At 44.1% G+C, this 20,972-nt stretch overlaps 1 protein-coding gene across 1 annotated transcript in view; it reads left to right on the top strand.

Moving 5' to 3' along the window:
• Positions 1 to 20,972, top strand: part of si:dkeyp-14d3.1 (transmembrane protein 132C) — a 1,037,882-nt gene that overhangs the window by 837,541 nt on the left and 179,369 nt on the right. The window contains exon 5 of the mRNA XM_068055068.1: positions 8,338 to 8,481. Coding sequence (XP_067911169.1) covers positions 8,338 to 8,481 — 144 coding nt within the window. The remainder of the gene's footprint in view (positions 1 to 8,337; positions 8,482 to 20,972) is intronic.

Raw genomic sequence — 20,972 nt, 5'->3', positions numbered from 1 at the left:
ATGTCCCTTCAAGCTAGATGTGAATCTCTTTTGCAACAGTTCCATTTGCTACAACAGATTCTTCCAAAATAAGAGGACTTTCACAACCTCAGGATATCCTAAAGTGCTTTACCACAATTAAGTACTTTTGAAGTTTTAATGTAGGGAAAGGCAGTAGCCAATTTGCACACAGCAATGAGATAAAAGACCTGATAATTTGTTTTGTTTTTAGTGATGTTGGTTGAGGGTAAATATGGGCCAGGACACTGGGACAGCTCAACTGTTCTCCTTTGTTGTGGGATTTTTACATCCATCTGAGAGGGCAGATGCCGCCTTTGTTTAATGTATTACCCAAAAGGTTCAACACTTCCTCAATATTTCACTACAGTGTCAGCCTGATTTATGTGCTGACGTGGGGTTTGAAACCACAATCGTTTGATTTAGAGGCCAGAGTGCTACCACTGAGTCACAGTTAATGCTGCTCAGCCTGCAAATAATATTCAATTATACCATTTGTACTGTGGACATTTGACTACCAATACTCATATTGAGACGGCTCATATAATTTTACTTAGGACCTTTACAACCATCAGTAATGAAGCTTTCATTCAATCAGTGCTATTTTTATATTGCTCAATTCTTAAAAATCTTCAAAAATAATCTGATCTGTAACCCTCCAAGACAAAGTAGAAAGTACCTTGAAATTAGTTGAGCGATACTAAACTGAATTCATTTACTTAGGGTTCTCTGCTCTATAGGGCAGTGGCATGCTCTGTTTAACGCTAAGTGGAGGTCTGCTTCTGGCTGTAATTAACAGCCTACCACCAAAATTATATTCTCAGAAATAGTATGCAGCCTTTTCTCACAATTTTCCCAGCAGTTTAATAATTACAAAGATATTAACATTAAAGGAGGAATTGCCCCTTCACCATGTAATTTGTAAAGTATACATGGGGCCCTAGCATATTAGTGGTCACAATTAAGTGTTGAGTCTACAATATCAAGCTGTGAGTCCATAGTATCAAGCGACTTAAATTTTGCAAGCTAATTTTATCTTTGAAACCATTCTGATCCCTTTCACTTTTTCTGCTCACCTCTTCCTTTTCCCAGTACTGTTTTGCCTATCTGTTGTGACTTATCGAAAATGTATGACCTTTTTAGATTGCCTTCCTGTGGAGAATTTCAGTACCATAGGGTAGATTTTTGGCTCTGGGCACCCACTGTGCTTGTGGGGGACGAAGGGACTTGCATCGTTCCTGTCCTGGGCACTAGCACACACCTGCTTCTCGGTTGGAGCTTCCTCCTCAGAAATGGGAGTAAATCTGAGTGCAGCTGTGGAGCCATTGGAATTAGCAGCCAGAAGGTCCCTTGTGCTTTGAAACATTGGGCTGGATTATATGGGCCCCCTGAGGCATGGTTAGAGAGGGGGGAGGGGGGGTGGCACGGTGAATCGCGACGGGTAGCGGACGGGTAGAGGTCACATCGCCAAGTGATTTTTCCAGGGGCATAATGGGCTGACAATGGATTTCCCACCCAGAGGCCAATTGAGGCCCTTAAGTGGCCAATTAATGGCCACTTAAGGGTCTCAGTCCTGTGCCGCTGGGAGCTTAGTGGCGGGTAGGTGGGGGGGTCCTCCGCCACACGGGGAGGATACCTTGTAAGACGAGGGGCCCTTCCTGCGGGCTTGGGGTGGGGGGGGGGGCGTCCCTCCTCTGTGGGCCATCTGTGGCCCATAGAGAGCCCTAGCCGCGGCACAGTGCACCTCTCAGGACACCCCTCCCGCTGCAATGCTCGACCACCCACCCCACCCTCCCTCGCCGGGGCCTTCCAGCCTGGCCCCAGCGACCCTGCCTCACTTACCTGAGGTCCGGGATTCCAGCGCGGGGCCTCTGCATTACCAGCAGTGGCCACTGCTTCCAGTGGCACTGTGATTGGCCAGCAACTCTTGGAGGCAGGATGCCCAACTTTAAAGGAAAGGGGATCCGGCGTGGGAAATGTCGCCTCCGTAGCAACGAAGGATCGCACCGGAGGGGGCGTGAGAAGGCCGAGGCCGGGATGCCCCAGCTTTTTTGGCCTGGTGCCGGGAACTCCATCTCCTGCACAAAATCCAGCCAATTATGGAGGTTCACTTGCCAACGATTTCTAACATTATCTGCAGCACAACCACAATCTTTTGTCAGTGGGGATCCAGGGGCAGGCCATAGCGCCAGGTCTCTGGGATGATACTGGACCTAATTCTGTCTCACTAGAAAAAGCCCTAGGAAATCCCAGAGCAGTACAGTGGGGGTGGAGATCTTAAACAATGGGACAATTTTAACTTAACCCACCTCTTGGGAAACTGATGGGATTGAGTGGATTGCTGGTTTTACACCCTGCTTTAATATTTGGTGGGTGTAAAAGCAGCATTGCACTCAATCTGGGTTTCCTGCCCAGGCTGCTTGGTTAAAATTACCCCCAATGAGTATCTGCCCTTTCCTGCAACTTGGAAGTACTAGGTGCTCTCATGGCTCAAATTTATCTATTTAACTTTGTGGGGTATCCGACCTTTCCTTGTATTAAACACATTTTTTTTGCATAAGCTCAAATAAGAACAGAACTAATGGACCAGATACGTACAGGGCGGGAATCGGGGTGTATGTTTGTCGGGTGAATGCCCGGAAATCCTGGGAACAAGGAGGTCCTGCTGAATTTACCAGCAGGACCTCATTTAACTTTTTACTCTGTTTCCAGCCAGATTGAAAGACTGGCCAGCTGCTGGGCAGGGAAGCCTGCAAAAGAAAGACTTGCATTTATATAGTGCTTTTCACAACCACCGGACATCTCAAAGCCCTTTACAGCCAGTGAGGTACTTTTGAAGTGTAGTCACTGTTGTCGGAAATGTGACATCAATTTGAGCACAGCAAACTCCCACAAACAGCAATGCGATAATGACCAGATGGTCTGTTCATGCGATATTGATTGAAGGATAAATATTGGCCAGGACACCAGGGATAACTCCCTTGCTCTTCCTCAAAATGGTACAGTGGGATTTTTTACATCCACTTGAGAGGGCTGATGAGGCCTCAGTTTAATATTTGACCCACAAAATGGCACTTCCAACTGCACAGAACTCCCTCAGTTCTGCACTGCAGTGTCAGCCTTGATTTTTGTACTTAAGTCCTTGAATGGGATTTGAACCAGGAAATATTATGAGTCACAGGTGAGTGTGCTACCAAGTGAGCCACAGATGACAGATGTGGTAAAAGATTGCAGTCAGGGACTGCCTGGGACGGTTCCTTGCAACTGCAAAATACTCTGGGCATGATGGGGGAAGCTCGGAACGTGGTAGCTGGGGGGTGGGTGGAGAGAAAGATCAGGGCATATTGCTGGGGGAGGTTCGGCAGATCACGTAGGTGTCTGAAGATGGGGCTGGGATTGGAAGATGGTGGCAGTAGGTTTGCTTGAGGGCTATTTTAAGCAGTGCTTAAAAGCAGCACTTACCTGCAGCAGCTGGCAGCTACTGCCTCCCTTTCACTGCCAGTTCTCCCAAACCTTGGGAAACTCAGCCAGCCAGCATTAAATTTAAATGACTACCAAAAACTGAGGAACCAAGCCTCATTTAACCATTATAATCATGGACCCACAGAATTACAGAATTCAGAATCACAGAATTGTTACAGTGCAGAAGGAGGCCATTCGGCCCATCGTGTCTACACCAGCTCTCTGAAAGAACAGTTCCCTCAGTTCCATTCCCCCGCCTTTTCCCTGTAACCTTGCACATTCTTCCTTTCATATAACAGTCTAATTCCCTTTTGAATGCTTCAATTGAACCTGCCTCCACCACACTCGCAGGCAGTGCATTCCAGGCCTTAACCCTCGCTGCGTGAAAAAGTTTTTCCTCATGTCACTTTTTTGCTTCTTTTACCAAATAGTTTAAATCTGTGCCCTCTCGTTCTCAATCCTTTCGCAAGTGGGAACAGTTTCTCCCTGTCTACTGTGTCCAGACCCTTCATGGTTTTGAATACCTCTATCAAATTTCCTCTCAGCCTTCTCTTCTCCAAGAAAAACAGTCTTAACTTCTCCAATCTATCTTCATAACTGAAGTTCTTCATCCCTGGAACCAATCTCATGAATCTTTTTTGCACCCTTTCTAACACCTTCACATCCTTCATAAAATGCGGCACTCAGAACTGGATGCAATACTGCAGCTGAGGCTGAACTAGTGTCTTATACAAGTTCAACATAACTTCCTTGCTCTTGTGCTCTATGCCCCTATTAATAAAGCCCAGGATACTGTATGCTTTATTAACCACTCTCTCAACCTGTCCTGCCACCTTCAATGACTTATGCACATATACACCCAGTTCCCTCTGCCTTTGCAACCCCTTTAGAATTATACCCTTTATTCTATATTGTCTCTGCATGTTCTTCCTACCAAAATGTATCATTTCACATTTCTCTGCATTGAACTTCATCTGCCACCTGTCCACCCATTCCACCAACTTGTCTATGTCCTTTTGAAGTTCTACACTGTCCTCCTCACAGTTCACAGTGCTTCCAAGTTTCATATCATCCACAAACTTTGAAATTGTGCTCTGTACACCAACGTCTAGGTCATTAATATATGCCTGTCCAGAGCAGATTAGTTAGATGCTCCCAAACCCACTGTGGTTAAAATGGAAGAGGGAGGATCATGGCAGATTGGGATCGGTTTTCACATCTTTACAGATTTAACCCCGTCCCCCTCTCCTACCTGTCATGGGGGTGGGGTGGGGTGGTAAAATTACCCCTAATGCTTCTGCAGGCCTGGAAGAACCAGGTGAAAGAGGATCAGGAAAAAAAAGTGCTGATTAAAGAAAACAGCAAATGAGTGGTATGAGTGTGTTTTCTGAGCATTGATCTGACTTATAAATATAGGCTAATCTAACTGGCTATGTCATTAACTTACTATTATAGCCAAACAGTTGTGGTATCAATGTTGATCTAAACTGTCAGCTTTGATTCAGTGGGAGCACTCATACCTCTGAGTCAGAAAGTTTTGGTTTTAAGACCAATAATCTGGGCTGGCACTTCCATGCAGTACTGAGGGAGTGCTGTACCGTGGAGGTGTTGTCTTTTGAATGAAAGGTTAAATCAAGGCCCCATCTGCTTGCTCCCGTGGATGTAAAAGATCCCATTGAAGGCGAGAGTGGAGTTCTCCCAGTGTGTTGGCCAACATTTTTCCCTCAACCAACATTGTGAAACAGATTAGCTGGTCATTTATCTAATTTCTGTTTATGGGATCTTGTGCATATATTAGTTGCTGCAATTCTCTGTATTAGATTGTACTTCAAAGACACTTCATTGGTTGTGAAGCTGTTTGGAATGTCCTGACATCGTGAAAGGCACAATATAAATGCAAGATCTTTCTTTTAGCATAATTATAGTCATAGATTGGATAATACATCAATAGCTTGAACGGATTTATTCAATGACACAATGTCTAAGGAATTCAGGCCGAACGTGGTGCTGAAACACTGTAGCCCCAATGATCGAATATGTATTTCCACCTGGGCGTGCGTCAGTTTTGGAAGCAATGCTCTTATCCTTACAAGCCTTGTTCTTTTTGCATTAATGTAATGAGTACACTTGCTTTCATGTTCACTTTTAATTTGATTGTATTTCTACCAACAATATTGTTGTTAACTCTCAAGGGTGAAGCACAGGAGCTGTTAATGAGCTCTCAAATAAAACAAATTACTGAGCAAAGGAAAGAATCTACAGTTTTTCCCCTTCATTAGCGGGATGTAGTTACAATATCAGAGGCTCTAGCTGAGCAAATGAGCTCTTATAGGCCAAAGCATAAGGCGATATTTAGTATAATGTTAAATAAGAAAATTAATTTGCTTCTCTAAATGATTAGTATGTGCCATAACTTTCTAATACACTTTCACACGAAATATAAGCACTTAGTGAGTCTTTGCTTGGTGGTCCTTATTGAAAACAAACACAGGCAGTATTATTGTGCAGTGTAATGTTTTAATGATTCGTGGAGATACATGGATGTGGGTTAAAGTGACCTTCTGCAGATTTGCTCCCACATACTGCACAGGGAGGAAAGCGCATGTAGATACTGCCTGTATCTTGTGTGAAAACACAGCAGTTTAATTAATTGATTTAAAATGGTTTTAACATACACTGTGCAGATTGAGGAGATTTGTGTTTCAATCATTGCTGAGTTAGTTAATAATGCCCAGGACAGTAGTGGAAGTACCACCTTTGACCTTAGCATACAAGAATAACAACAACATATTTATACAGCACCTTTAACATAATAAAACATCTCAAGGCGCTTTACAGGAGCATTATTCAACAAAGTATGATGCCGAGCCATAAAAGCAGATATTGGGTCAGATGACCAAAAGCTTGGTCAAAGAGGTAGGTTTTAAGGTGTGTCTTAAAGGAGGAAAGCGAGGTGGAGAGGTATAGGGAGGGTATTCCAGAGCTTGGGGCCGAGGCAACTGAAGGACTGGCTACCAATGGTGGAGTGACTAAAATTGGGGATTCACAAGAGGCCAGAGTTGAAGGAGCGCAATATCTCAGAGGGTTGTGGGGCTGGAGGAGATTACAGAGATAGGGAGGGGCAAGGTCATACAGGGATTTGAAAATAAGGATGAGGATTTTAAAATCAAGACATTGCTTGACTGGGAGCCAACGTGGGTCAGTGAGCACAGGGTTGATGGGGGAATGGGACTTGGTGCAAGTTAAGACATGGGCAGCATGAGCTTTGGATGACCTCAAGTTTACGGGGAGTAGAATGTGAGAGACCAGCAGGAGTGCATTGAAATAGTCAAATCCAGAGGTAACAAAGGCATGAATGAGGGTTTCAGCAGCAGATGAGCTGAGACAGGGGTGAAGTTGGGCAATGTTGCAGAGGTGGAAATGGGCGATCTTAGTGATGGCATGAATATGAGGTCGGGAGCTCATCTCAGGGTCAAATGTGACACTAGCATTGTGAACAGATTGGCTTAATCTCAGACTTTAGCCAGGGAGAGGAATGGAATCTGTAGCTAGGGAACGGAGTTTGGAGCAGGAGCAAAAACAATGTCTTCAGTCTTCCCAATATTTAGTTGGAGGAAATTTTTGCTCATCCAGTACTGGATATCAGATAAGCAGTGTGATAATTTAGCAACGGTGGAGGAGTCAAGAGGTGGCGGTGATTCCGAGCTGAGTATTGTCAGCATACGTGTGAAAACTAATGCTATGCTTTTGGATAATGTCGCTGAGGGGCAGCATGTAGATGAGAAATAGGAGGGAGGTCGAGGCTAGATTCTTGGGGGACACCAGAGGTAACGGTGCGTAAACAGGAAGAGAAACCATTGCAGCTGATTCTCTGGCTATGATTAGGAGATTAGAATGGAACCACGTGAGTGCAGTCCCACCCATCTCTGAAAGCAGAGAGGTGTTGAAGGAGGATCTTGTGGTCAACCATATCAAAGGCTGTAAACAGGTTGAGAAGGATGAGGAGGGAAAGTTTACCTTAGTCACAGTAGCATAGGATGTTATTGTGACTTGGTAAGAGCTATTTTGGTACTGCAACAGGAGCGGCAACCTGATTGGAGCGATTCAAACATGAAGTTTTGGGGAAGATGTGAACGGATTTGGATGGTGACAACATGTTCAAGGACTTCGGAGAGGAAAGGGAGGTTGGAGATGGGACGGTAGTTTGCAAGGGTGATGGGGTCAAGTGTTGTTTTTTTTTGAGGAGAGTGGTGATGAAGGCAGATTTAAAGGTGAGAGGGACAACACCTGAAGAGAGGGAACCTTTTACAATATCATTTAACATGGGGACCAGGACGGGAAGTTGAGTGATCAGCAGTTTAATGGGAATAGGATCAAGGGAGCAGGAGTGGATCTCATGGACAAGATGAGCTCAGAGCGGGCGTGAGGGGAGATAGGACAGAAAGTAGAGAAAGATGCAAGTTCATGGCTAGGATGGGGGAACATTTTAGGAAGTTTGGCCAAGTTAGTGGTTAGTGGAAGGGAGGGTTATGCACAACCTTCTCCTGAAAGCAGAAAGGAAAGTAACACATGCTGGAATAAGATATATCAGAGAGTATCTATTTGACGTGTTCAGGCCAGCAGCTACTGTATGAGTGTAGCCTTGCGGCTTACAGGTATCATGCATGTGCACTGTGCTAGCAGCAATGTGGAGTGTGCTGTTAGGGCATTTCCCTTTGTGTTGAGGGTAGAAAAAGGGTCCTCCAAACACACATTGATCCTGTCTAATAAGTCAATATTTGACTGCTACATTCAGCAGGTCAACTGATGTTATTGAAATAAAACATAGGCTCTATTTTTCCTTAACAGTATTAACTTAAGATACTCTTTTGTTTGCAGAACACTGAAATCCTCAATACTGCAATTCTAACTGGCAAAACGGTAGCAGTTCCAGTAAAAGTCATTGTGGTGGAAGAGGACAGCACCGTGACAGATGTGTCTGAATTTGTGACATGTAAATCATCAGATCAAAACGTGTTGAAGGTATGGTGAAGTAACTCCTGTGATTCTCCTGTTCAGTTCTGATAATACAACAGTGCAGAATGCAGTCTATACCTTTGTCCTCTTTTGTGCAATCTTAATGTAAACACAATTAATCACTGGATTGTGGAAGTATCAGAATGAGATGGTCCTCCTTGTGTCCTAATTTCAAGCGACAGGAAATCTTTGGTGTGTATTTCAGCAGTCAGCTTTGCATAACATAGTTTTGAAGGCATTCTAATTAATTTTTTTTGAACATTACAAATCATGTTTTAAACTCAACACCATGGCTTGCAATGGTGTTCGAGGTTGGTTTTCTGTTCAGCTTGTAATGTAGCCTGGCACATAGTCATGTTACGGTTGGCTAGAAATCTGCTGATTTGAAGATGGCCAAGTGGTGCAGCACATTAGAACACCAGCAATTTGGAAAACACAGACTTGGGAAAGAGCCCTTGTTCATGAAGGTCTTTATCTTACCTGTGGCATCATAAGGCAGCACCATGTAAGGGCACATCCCTACAGAGAGGGAGTGAAACATCCATGAAAACACTCTCCTGCATCTCTGACATCTTTAGCAATGGAGGAAACCTGGGAGCTGGTCACTCACCCATAACTGTTGCTATGTATTGTGCCTGTCACAGAGGCACTTGGAAAGAGGAAGGTTGAAAGCACATCTTAAAATACATTTAAAAAAAATATATCTGCATAAGGAATGGTCACTGTTTTGGTTCATAGAGTGATGTCTCAGTTAAACGCAGTATTTGACTCATTTATTCACCCATTTCAGAATTTAGTCATAGTCCTAGAGATACAGCACTGAAACAGGCCCTTCGGCCCACTGAGTCTGTGCCAATCAACAACCACCCATTTATACTTACCCGACAGTAATCCCATATTCCCTACCACCGACCTACATTAGGGGCAATTTACAATGGCCTATTTACCTATCAACCTGCAAGTCTTTGGCTGTGGGAGGAAACCAGAGCACCCGGTGAAAACCCACACGGTCACAGGGAGAACTTGCAAACTCCGCACAGGCAGTACCCAGAATCGAACCCAGGTCGCTGGAGCTGTGAGGCTGCAGTGCTAACCTCTGCACCACTGTGCCACCTATTATCTTAGATAAGATAATGGGCTGAAATTTCAAAGGACCTCCACAGGTTTTCCACTGGAAGCAGGAAACTGGTAGAAGTCCCATGGAATTTCACCCTCAATAGATAATAGGTGTTTTTTGTCAATTTATGGGGACTTCAACCAAGTAGCTAAGGTAGCTTAAGGCAATTAGCGTTTATGTCTTGGAGCAAACTTTCTGTAGCTAACAGTTAAGCACTGACATAAAAGCAAAATACTGCGGATGCTGGAAATCTGAAATAAAAACAAGAAATGCTGGAACCACTCAAACGTTAACTCTTCTCTTTTCACAGACAGCACCGCCTCACCTTATCTCAAAGCTGTTCTACTCTGCAGTTTCATTTCATCTTTCATCTCATCCGATGCATTAACAAAAAACTTTTTTTCTTCCTTTCAGGTGTTAAGGAACGCAAGCTCCAGCAGCTGATGGGAACTAATGCCCCTCCAGATCCTCCTTCCGCTTCACTTCCCTCTGACCCCACCCCTTCTGATCTGACCCCTTGCCGTGTATTCACTATACCCTCTGACCTCCCCCTCTCTGATGCTGAGCATTCTGTACTCAGCAAAGGTCTCAGTTTTATCCCCTTATGCCCCCACCTCAATGAATTTTGTGCTCGGCATGACGTTGAGCTCTTCTTCCGTCGCTTCCGCCTCCGGGCTCACTTCTTTGACCAGGAGTCCTCCCCCCGACCAGCAGACCCATTCACCCGCCTCCAGCATTCTCCCTCTACCTGAACCCCTCTCCCTGGCCTCTTACCCGCTCTTGATCTCTTCATTGAAAACTGTCGGCGAGACATTGGTCATCTCAATTTCTCTGCCCCCCTCACTCACTCTAACCTGTCCCCCTCTGAACTTGAGGCACTCCGTTCTCTCAGGTCTAACCCCGACATGGTCATCAAACCTGCAGACAAGGGTAGTGCTGTTGTCGTTTGGCGTACCGACCTCTACCTTGCAGAAGCTCAACGCCAACTCACGGACACTTCTTCCTACCTCCCTCTGGACCATGACCCCACCACCGAACATCAAGCCACCGTCCAAAGGACTGTCACTGACCTCATCCCCTCTGGAGATCTTCCCTCTACAGCTTCCAACCTCATAGTCCTGCAACCCCGGACAGCCCGCTTCTACCTCCTTCCCAAAATCCACAAACGGGACTGTCCCGGCAGACCCATTGTGTCAGCCTGCTCCTGCCCCACTGAACTTATTTCTTCCTATCTAGACTCTATCTTTTCTCCGCTGGTCCAGTCTCTTCCCACCTACATCCATGACTCTTCTGATGCCCTACGTCATTTTGACAATTTCCAGTTTCCTGGTCCCAACCGCCTCCTCTTCACTATGGACATCCAATCGCTCTACACCTCCATCCCCCAACAGGATGGTTTAAGGGCTCTCCGCTTCTTCCTGGAACAGAGGCCCAACCAGTCCCCATCCACCACCACCCTCCTCCACCTGGCTGAACTTGTTCTCACATTGAACAACTTCTCCTTCAACTCCACGAACTTCCTTCAAGTAAAAGGTGTCGCTATGGGTACCCGCACGGGTCCTAGTTATGCCTGTCTTTTTGTGGGATATGTCGAGCATTCTTTGTTCCAGTCCTACTCAGGCCCCCTCCCCCAACTCTTTTTCCAATACATTGATGACTGTATCGGTGCCGTTTCCTGCTCCCGCCCCGAACTGGAAAACTTTATCAACTTTGCTTCTAATTTCCACCCTTCTCTCACCTTTACATGGTTCATCTCTGTCACTTCCCTTCCCTTCCTCGACTTCTCTGTCTCCATCTCTGGGGATAGGTTGTCTACTAATATCCATTATAAGCCCACCGACTCCCACAGCTACCTCGACTACACTTCTTGTGTAAGGACTCCATTCCATTCTCCCCGTTTCTCCGTCTCCGACGCATCTGCTCTGATGATGCTACCTTCCATGACAGTGCTTCTGATATGTCTTCCTTTTTCCTCAACCGAGGATTCCCCCTCACTGTGGTTGACAGGGCCCTCAACCGTGTCCAGCCCATTCCCCGCACCTCTACCCTCACCCCTTCCCCTCCCTCCCAGAACCGTGATAGGGTTCCCCTTGTCCTCACTTTCCACCCCATCAGCCTCCATATCCAAAGGATCATCCTCCGCCATTTCCGCCACCTCCAGCGTGACGCCACTACCAGTCGCATCTTCCCCTCCCTTCCCCTGTCAGCATTCCGAAAGGATCGTTCCCTCCGCGACATCCTGGTCCACTCCTCCATTACCCCCACCACCTCGTCCCCATCCCCAGGCCCCAAACACTCCTTTCAGGTGAAGCAGCGATTTACTTGTACTTCTTTCAATGTAGTATACTGTATTCGCTGCTCACAGTGTGGTCTCCTCTACATTGGGGAGACCAAGCGCAGACTGGGTGACCGCTTTGTGGAACATCTCCGCTCAGTCCGCAAGCAGGACCCTGAGCTTCCGGTTGCTTGTCATTTCAACACTCCCCCATGCTCTCATGCTCACATCTCTGTCCTGGGATTGCTGCAGTGTTCCAGTGAACATCAACGCAAGCTCGAGGAACAGCATCTCATCTACCGATTAGGCACACTACAGCCTGCCGGACTGAACATTGAGTTCAATAATTTCAGAGCATGACAGCCCCCCATTTTACTTTCATTTTTAGTTATTTTTTCTTCTTTTTTTTTTTACATTCTTTTTTACATTTTTTCCAATGTTTGTTTGCATTTATTTCATTTCATCTTAGTTTGTTCAGTTTGCTTACCCACTGTTTTTTTTTCAGGTTTGCACTTGCTGCTGTTCAATATTCAGTGCATTAACACCTAATCTGTACTAATGCTTTGTCTTTCAACACACCATTAACATATTGTTTGCCTTTGCTTCGTGACCTTTTGGTCAGCTATGTGGCCTGGTCCAATCTACACCTCCTTTGTTATCTCTTGCCCCACCCCCACCTCACTTGCTTATAACCTGTGACTTTTCTAATATTTGTCAGTTCCGAAGAAGGGTCACTGACCCGAAACGTTAACTCTGCTTCTCTTTTCACAGATGCTGCCAGACCTGCTGAGTGGTTCCAGCATTTCTTGTTTTTATTTTAGTTAAGCACTGACCCTGCATATTATAAATAGTTGGATCACATAAGAAGCCCTTTGGTGTGCAGCTTAAATGGTCATCCATAATGGAGAATGGACTTTCCAATGTGCACTTTATACTGCCAGCTGATAATGGTTTTCTCGAAGATTATTAAGTAAAGAGACACTTAATCCCCCAAACAACTTATATTTAATACACACATTAACTGCCCAAAATCCGGTTCCTAACACCAATTCAATTTTAGCATCTTGGGAGTTAAGGGAAAACATAGTGAATGTTTTCCATATAACTGAGATCTCGTTTGGGGCTATTTGTTTTTAACCCTTTGTCGGCAGAAATTCCATGTGGTAGCAGTTACTAAAATACACAGAGAAACAAGAAAATTAACATCAACTTCTTCTGGTTAGGAAATGTAAGGAAATAGGCTTTTGCCAGTGACTTAGCAGAAAAAGGAGTTTGTGTGTTAATGACTATTGTTTCCTTTGATGAAAAAGAAAAAACTTGAAACACACAGAAATAGATTTTCCTGTAATGTAAGCCAGCAGTGCGCCATTGTGATCTTGTGACTAAAAAGCCTGCTAATGATCTCAAGATGTTCAATTGCTGCTTTTAAGTGGAAAGACATTCACTTTGAAACTCATTTTTACACTGCACATGAAACAAATTTCTTTTAACAGCCTGTTGTTGAGGGGTTGTTCTCCTTATTAAAGGGAAGTATTTCGCATCCTGGAGCTCCTCTTTAAAGCAAAACCCAGCCTCATTTTCAATGCTGAGAGACCGGGCGCTAGCCTTTTATCTATGGTTTTTAGGTTTGAACCTGGTGCAGACTGATGGGATGAAACTCTCTGTCCACCGGCTGTGAGGTTCCAGCAAGAAATAAGTTTGGACCGTATCAAGCCAACATAAAACTACCTGTCATTTGACGGTCTTATTCAGATGCAATTAATGTTAGTGTCTGAAATTCTGTTGATGGATAATAAATACCTGGTAGTTCAAGATAATAGGGTGAACAGGTGTTGGGTGTTAATTAGTTAATTGTATTCCAATGTGTATATGTAAAAGAGCCAGCCAGCATTGGTGGATGGTATCGTTTGGAGAGCAGAAGCTCTGTGACAAGCAATAAACAATCTACACCAAAGCATCCTAGTCTCAGCGTCTTCTTCACAAACAGAGTTGGAGATTTCTCTAACAATTAAGATTGCTGTTATGGAGAGTGGAACAATCAGAAGGCTCGGAAGTGGTTATTTTTGCTGTGGCTGGGTTAGTGTACTTTCTGAGGTTCTGAGAGTACTGGTGCTGGCACAGGAAAGTCTTCCATTTCTGAGTACTAGCACCACTTCTCAACCACCCTGCCAACCCCAATAAAATGAATTATGATTCCCATCCTGAAACTTAAAAATGTAGTTAGGTTTGAAGGTTACTTTAAAAGCATATGCAGATTGATTTTCTGATGGTGTGCACAGATGGTATTGGTATGGATTTGGTGGGTAGAAACAGGCCTGAAGTCACAGCTGAGGCTGCACTTGGCAAATACCGGCCTAGAATGTGAAGATGAACAGCTTCTGTTCAGTAGGTAAAAAGAAGTGGTAACCGCATATTAATTGAATTTAAATATATCGGAAATTAACATTCACACAACTTTGCCTGGGATTTGTTCACCAGTGAATGTGATGTGTGTTCAGGAAGCCTGTTTAAAGTGGTCATTCCAAATTTCCAGGTTCTATGCTGAGAGGAAGTCAACGTTTAAAGGGAAACAGATTTTTTTTAGTTAAATCTTTAAAATCCACAAGAGATGACTATTGCAGCTCCTTTTGGCTTTGGGAAGAGAGTGGAGTAACAGTCAGGAATTGTGCTTTATGCTCTGGGAAATTAAAATATGTAAAGTAATTACACCAGGAGAGAGAAATAGGAAATGTGTGAGTAAAGCTTTAGAGCAGAAGGACAGGTTAGGGTGTCTGGCCCAAAAAGGCATTCTTTTAGAAATGTACAGGGCATAAGGAATGAATTGAATGAATTGCAGGTGCAAATTCAACTTGGAGGGTGTGACATGGTAGCCATTACTGAAACATGGCTGCAAGACAGGACTGGGAACTAAAAATACCTAGAAAATACAGGAAAGATAGGGGAAATGACAAAGAGGGAGGAATAGCCATAATGATTAAAGATTAAATTACTTCAATGATAAGAGATGATATAACAGGGGATAAGCCAGCAATGTAGACTTTTTGGGTAGAGTTAAGAAATAGATAAGGATTTCAGACTGCAGCAAGAGTTGTGTATAGGTTCCCTGGCAATAGCTGTGAAGTGTTTGATTGTATAAATGCTGAGACTAGATAAGCATGTAACAAAGGCAGAATGCTTTTAATGAGAGATTTTAACTTTCATATAGATTAGATAAATAGCATATGTCAGAAAGGTAGTGAATTTCTTGAGTGTGTCTGTAATAGTTTTCTGCAGCAATATGTCATAGAACCAACAAGGGGGTAGGCCATATTTGATTTAGGAATAAATAATGAGCCAGATTTATTTAACAGACTAATGGGGTGTGTAAATATTTATCTAATAGTGATCATAATATGATCGAGTTCAACATAGTGTTTGAAAGGGAGAAACATGAAACAGCTACTAAAATTTTAGATTTAAGTAAGATTGACTTCATTGCAATAAGACCGATTGTCCACAGTAAACTTGGCAAATCTGTTAATGGGTAAAATGACAGAAGATCTGATGGAGGTGATCAAAAATGAATTTGTGATACAGAACCAGTTTATATCCCTAAAGAGCAAGAGTTCTACTTGCCAAAAAAAAAATCAGCCATGGACAACTAAAGAGCTAAGAGACAACATAAAACTAAAAGAAAAAACATGCAAAAATGCAAAAGAGAAATCCCAGTTCCTGGAGAATGGGAAAGATCCAAAATGCAGCAAAGGGTGTCAAAGCGGATATGAAAAACTACAAAAATGAAGTACGAAAAGAAACTTGCAAGGGTTATCAAAATCAACACAAATAACATTTACAATTACATTTGGAAAAAGAGGGTGGTCAGAAGCAATGAGGACTCCTTGAAAACTGATATGGTGATGCTGTCAATGAAAATAAGGAAATGGTGGTCGTGTTGAACAATTGCTTCGCATGAGTATTTACAGTAGAGCAAGAGGTCAGCATCCTAGACATCCCAAGGAAACTAATATTGTATCAGGGGCTGGAACTCAGCATAATTAACATAAACAAGATAACAGTGATAGAGAAATTAATGGCACTAGAGAATGACAGTTCCCGAGGACCAGATGGTTTCCATCTATGGTGTTAAAAGAAATAGGTGAAAACATTGTAGATGCCCTAAAGGTAATCTCCTAATGTTCTCTTGATTCGGGGACTGTTCCTTCAGATTGGAAAATTCTGCATGTCACTCCTCTATTTGAGAAAGGTGACAGAGGGAAATCATGGCGTTAGAGACCAGTTCGCCTCACATCTGCTGTCAGGAAATTGCAAGAGTCTGTAATGAAGGAAAGAGTGACTGAACACCTCGAAAATTTCAGCTGATTTGAGAGAGCCAGCATGTATTTGTAAAGGGTAGATCACAATTAAATTTTTTTGAAGGGAGCAGCAGAGTGTAGAAATGCAGTTGTTCTAGGACATTCCATAGTCAGGGGGACAGACAGGCATTTCTGTCACCGTCATCATGAGTTCCACATGGGGTGTTGCCTCATCAACATGTTGACTCATCATGAGTCCCACATGGTGCCAGGGCGAAGGACATCACGAAGAGGGTGCAGGATATTCTGCAGGGGGACGAGAGTGAGCCAGAAGTTGTAGTACATGTTGGTACCAATAACATAGCAAGGGCAGATATCGAGGTCCAGTCAGATTTTGAGGAGCAAAGGCAGAAGTTAAAGAGTAGGACCTCAAAGGTTGTAATCTCTGGATTACTTCCAGTGTCACATGCCAGCAACATTACAAATAGGAAGATGGGGGAGATTAATGTGTGGCTTGATGCATGGTACAGGAGGGAGGTTTTCAGATTCTTGGGGCTTTGGGACCTGTTCTGGGGCAGAAAGCACCTGTTCAAATGGGATGGGTTGCACCTCAACAGGACTGAGACCAATGTCCTCGTGGGGAGGTTCACGAGTGTGGTCGGAGAGGGTTTAATTTAACTTGGCAGGGAGATGGGCACCAGCATATAAATATGAGGAAGGTGCCAGAGGATTGGAGAGTGGCAAATGTGACACCCTTATTTAAGAAAGGGTATAAGGACAGTCCTAGCAACTACACACCAGTTAGTTTAACATCAGTGGTGGGTAAGGATTTAGAAACAATAATCAGGGAAAAATATCAACAGACACTTGGAGAGATTTGAGTTCATTAAGGAGAGCCAGCACGGATTTGTAAAAGACAGATCATAGTTGACTAATCGAATTGAATTCTTGATGAATTAATAGAGAAGGTTGATGAAGGGAATGCTGTGGATGATGTCTATATGAATTTTAAGAAAGTGTTTGATAAAGTGCCACATAAAAGGCTGATACTAAAATTGAGGCTCATGGAATAGGAGGATCAGTTTGGATATAAAATAGGCTTAAGCACAGAAAACAATGAGTTACATAGAACATAGAACAGTACAGCACAGTACAGGCCCTTCGGCCCACGATGTTGTTCCGAACCTTTAACCTACTCTAAGATCAAACTACCAATAACATAGCAAGGGCAGATATTGAGGTCCAGTCAGATTTTGAGGAGCAAAGGCAGAAGTTAAAGAGTAGGACTTCAAAGGTTGCAATCTCTGGATTACTTCCAGTGTCACATGCCAGCAACATTACAAATAGGAAGATGGGGGAGATCAATGTGTGGCTTGATGCATGGTACAGGAGGGAGGTTTTCAGATTCTTGGGGCATTGGGACCTGTTCTACTATCATCCATGTACCTATCCAAGAGTCGCTTAAATGTCCCTAATGTATCTGCTTCTACTACCACCGCTGGCAGTGCATTCCACTCACCCACCACTCTCTGTGTAAAGAACCTACCTCTGACATCTCCCCGAAACCTTCCTCCAATCACCTTAAAATTATACCTCCCGGTGATAGCCCTTTCCGCCCTGGGAAAAAGTCTCTGGCTATCCACTCTATCTATGTCTCTCATCATCTTGTACCCCTATCAAGTCACCTCTCATTCTTCTTCGTTCCAATGAGAAAAGCCCTAGCACCCTCAACCTTTCTTCGTAAGACATGCCCTCCAGTCCAGGCAGCATCCTGGTAAATCTCCTCTGCACCCTCTCTAAAGCTTCCACATCCTTCCTATAATGAGGCGACCAGAACTGAACACAATATTCCAAGTGTGGTCTAACCAGGGCTTTATAGAGCTGCAGCATAACCTCGCGGCTCTTAAACTCAATCCCCCTGTTAATGAAAACCAACATACCATATGCCTTCTTACCGACCCTATCAACTTGGGTGGCAACTTTGAGCGATCTATGGACATGGACCCCAAGATCCCTCTGTTCCTCCACACTACCAAGAATCCTGTCTTTAAGCCTGTATTCCGCATTCAAATTCGACCTTCCAAAATGAATCACTTCACACTTTTCCAGGTTGAACTCCATCTGCCACTTCTCAGCCCAGCTCTGCATCCTGTCAATGTCCCATTGCAACCTACAACAGCCTTCCACACTATCCACAACTCTAACAACTTTCGTGTCATCGGCAAACTTGCTAACCCAGCCTTCCACTTCCTCATCCAAGTCATTTATAAAAATCACAAAGTGCAGAGGTCCCAGAACAGATCCCTGCAGAACACCACTGGTCACCGAGCTCCATGCTGAATACTTTCCATCTACTACCACCCTCTGTCCTCTATGGGCCAGCCAATTCTGTATCCAGACAGCCAACTTTCCCTGTATCCCATGCCTCCTTACTTTCTGAATGAGCCTACCATGGGGAACCTTATCAAACGCCTTGCTAAAATCCATATACACCACATCCACTGCTCTTCCTTCATCAATGTGTTTTGTCACATCTTCAAAGAATTCAATAAGGCTTGTGAGGCATGACCTGCCCCTCACAAAGCCATGCTGACTGTCTCTAATCAAACTATGTTTTTCCAAATAATCATAAATCCTGTCTCTCAGAATCCTCTCCAATAATTTGCCCACTACCGACGTAAGACTGACTGGTCTATAATTCCCAGGGTTATCCCTATTCCCTTTCTTGAACAAGGGAATAACATTTGCCACCCTCCAATCATCTGGTACTACTCCAGTGGACAGTGAGGACGCAAAAATATCGCCAAAGGCGCGGCAATCTCTTCCCTCGCTTCCCGTAATATCCTTGGGTATATCCCGTCTGGCCCCGGGGACTTATCTGTCCTCATGTCTTTCAAAATTTCCAGCACATCCTCCCTCTTAACATCAACCTGTTCGAGCATATCAACCTGTTTCACGCTGTCTTCACAAACGACCAGGTCCCTCTCACTAGTGAATACTGAAGCAAAGTATTCATTTAGGACCTCCCCTACCTCCTCCGACTCCAGGCACAAGTTCCCTCCACTATCCCTTATCGGCCCTACCCTCACTCTGGCCATCCTCTTGTGGTGAATGATAGTTTTTTTATATTGGAGGATGACAGACAGTGTGTTCCCAAGGGTCAGTGCTAGGACCGCTGCTTCTTTTTGCTATATATAAATGATTTGGTTCTTGGAATACAGGGTAGAATTTCAAAACTTGCTGATGATACCAAACTTGGAGGTGTGGCAAACAGTGAGGATGATACAAACTGCCTGCAACAGGACATAAATAGGCTAGCAGAATGAGCAGACAAGTGGCAGATGTAATTTCATACATACAAGTGTGAGGTGATGCATGTTGGCAGAAGGGATAGAGTGATGCAATATAGACTCAATGGCACAGTTCTAAAGAGTGTGCAGGAACAGAGGGATCTGGGGTGCGTGTGCATCGATCTTTGAAGGTGCAGGACATATTGTAAGAGTGTTAGCAAAGCTCCATAAATAGAGGCATAGAGTACAAAAGCAGGGAAGTTATGCTGTACCATTATAAAGCTCTGGTTAGGCCCCAACTAGAGTATTGTGTCCAGTTCTGGTCACCACATTTTAGGAAGGATGGGAGGATCCTTGAGAGGGTGCAGAGGAGATTTACCAGAATGGTTCCAAGGTTGGGAGATTTTAGTCTCGCAGTTAGGTTAGAAAAGCTGGAGTTGTTCTCCCTGGAGCAAAGAAGATTGAGGGGAGAGTTGATAGAGGTGTACAAGATTATGACAGGCTTAGATAAGTTAGACAAGGATAAATGTCCCATTAACTGATGGGTACAAGGACACAGATTGAAGGTTTTGAGCAAGAGATACAGGGAAATGTAAGAATGAACTTTTTTACGCAGCGAGTGGTAATGACCTGGAACCCACTGCCCACGTGGGTGGTGGAAGCAGAGACAATCAATGTTTTTCAAAAGAAAATTGGATGGGCACTTGAAGGAAATAAACTTGCAGGGCTACGGGGATCGAGTGGGACTGAAGGGGCTGGCTCCACCGAGAGCTGGCATGGACTTGATGGGCCAAATGGCCTCCTTCTATGCCATCAATGATTCTATGGCTCTTGGTGGTGAAATTAGTGGACAGGGGACTGTCTATGAATGTTATTTATATGGACTTCTGGAAGGCGTGTGATAAAGTCCTTCATAAGAGACTGTTAGGTAAAGTTGAAGCTCATGGAATTGAATGCAGATTATTGACTTGGTTGGGAAATTATCTGAGAGGAAGGAGACAGAGAATAGGAATAATGGGCAGGTACTCTAATTGACAGGATGTGAATAATGGGGCCCTGCAAGGATTGTGTTGGGGCCTCAATTGCATTCATTAACGACTTAGATGATAGGATAGAAAGCCACATATCAATGTAGGTCAACGTGAGGTCATCTGCTTTGAACATAAAAGGAATAGCACAGCGTACTTCCTAAATGGTGAAACATTGGAGGTCCAAAGAGACTTGGGGATCCAGGTACAAAGACCATTAAAATGTTATGAACTTGTACAGAAAATAATCATAAAGGCTAATAGAATGCTGGGCTTTATATCTAGAGGACTAGAATACAAGGGGGTCAAAGTCATGCTGCAGCTACACAAAGCCCTGGTTAGACCACACCTGGAGTACTGCGAGCAGTTCTGGGCAGCCCACCTTAGGAAGGATATATCGGCCTTGGAAGGAATGCAGCACAGATTTACTGGAATGATATCTGGACTCCAAGGGTTAAACTACGAGGAGAGATTAAACAAATTAGGATTGTATTA

This window comes from Heterodontus francisci, chromosome 23 (assembly GCF_036365525.1).
Source record: "Heterodontus francisci isolate sHetFra1 chromosome 23, sHetFra1.hap1, whole genome shotgun sequence".
NCBI lineage: Eukaryota > Metazoa > Chordata > Chondrichthyes > Heterodontiformes > Heterodontidae > Heterodontus > Heterodontus francisci.
This window is presented reverse-complemented; position numbering and strand designations above follow the sequence as displayed.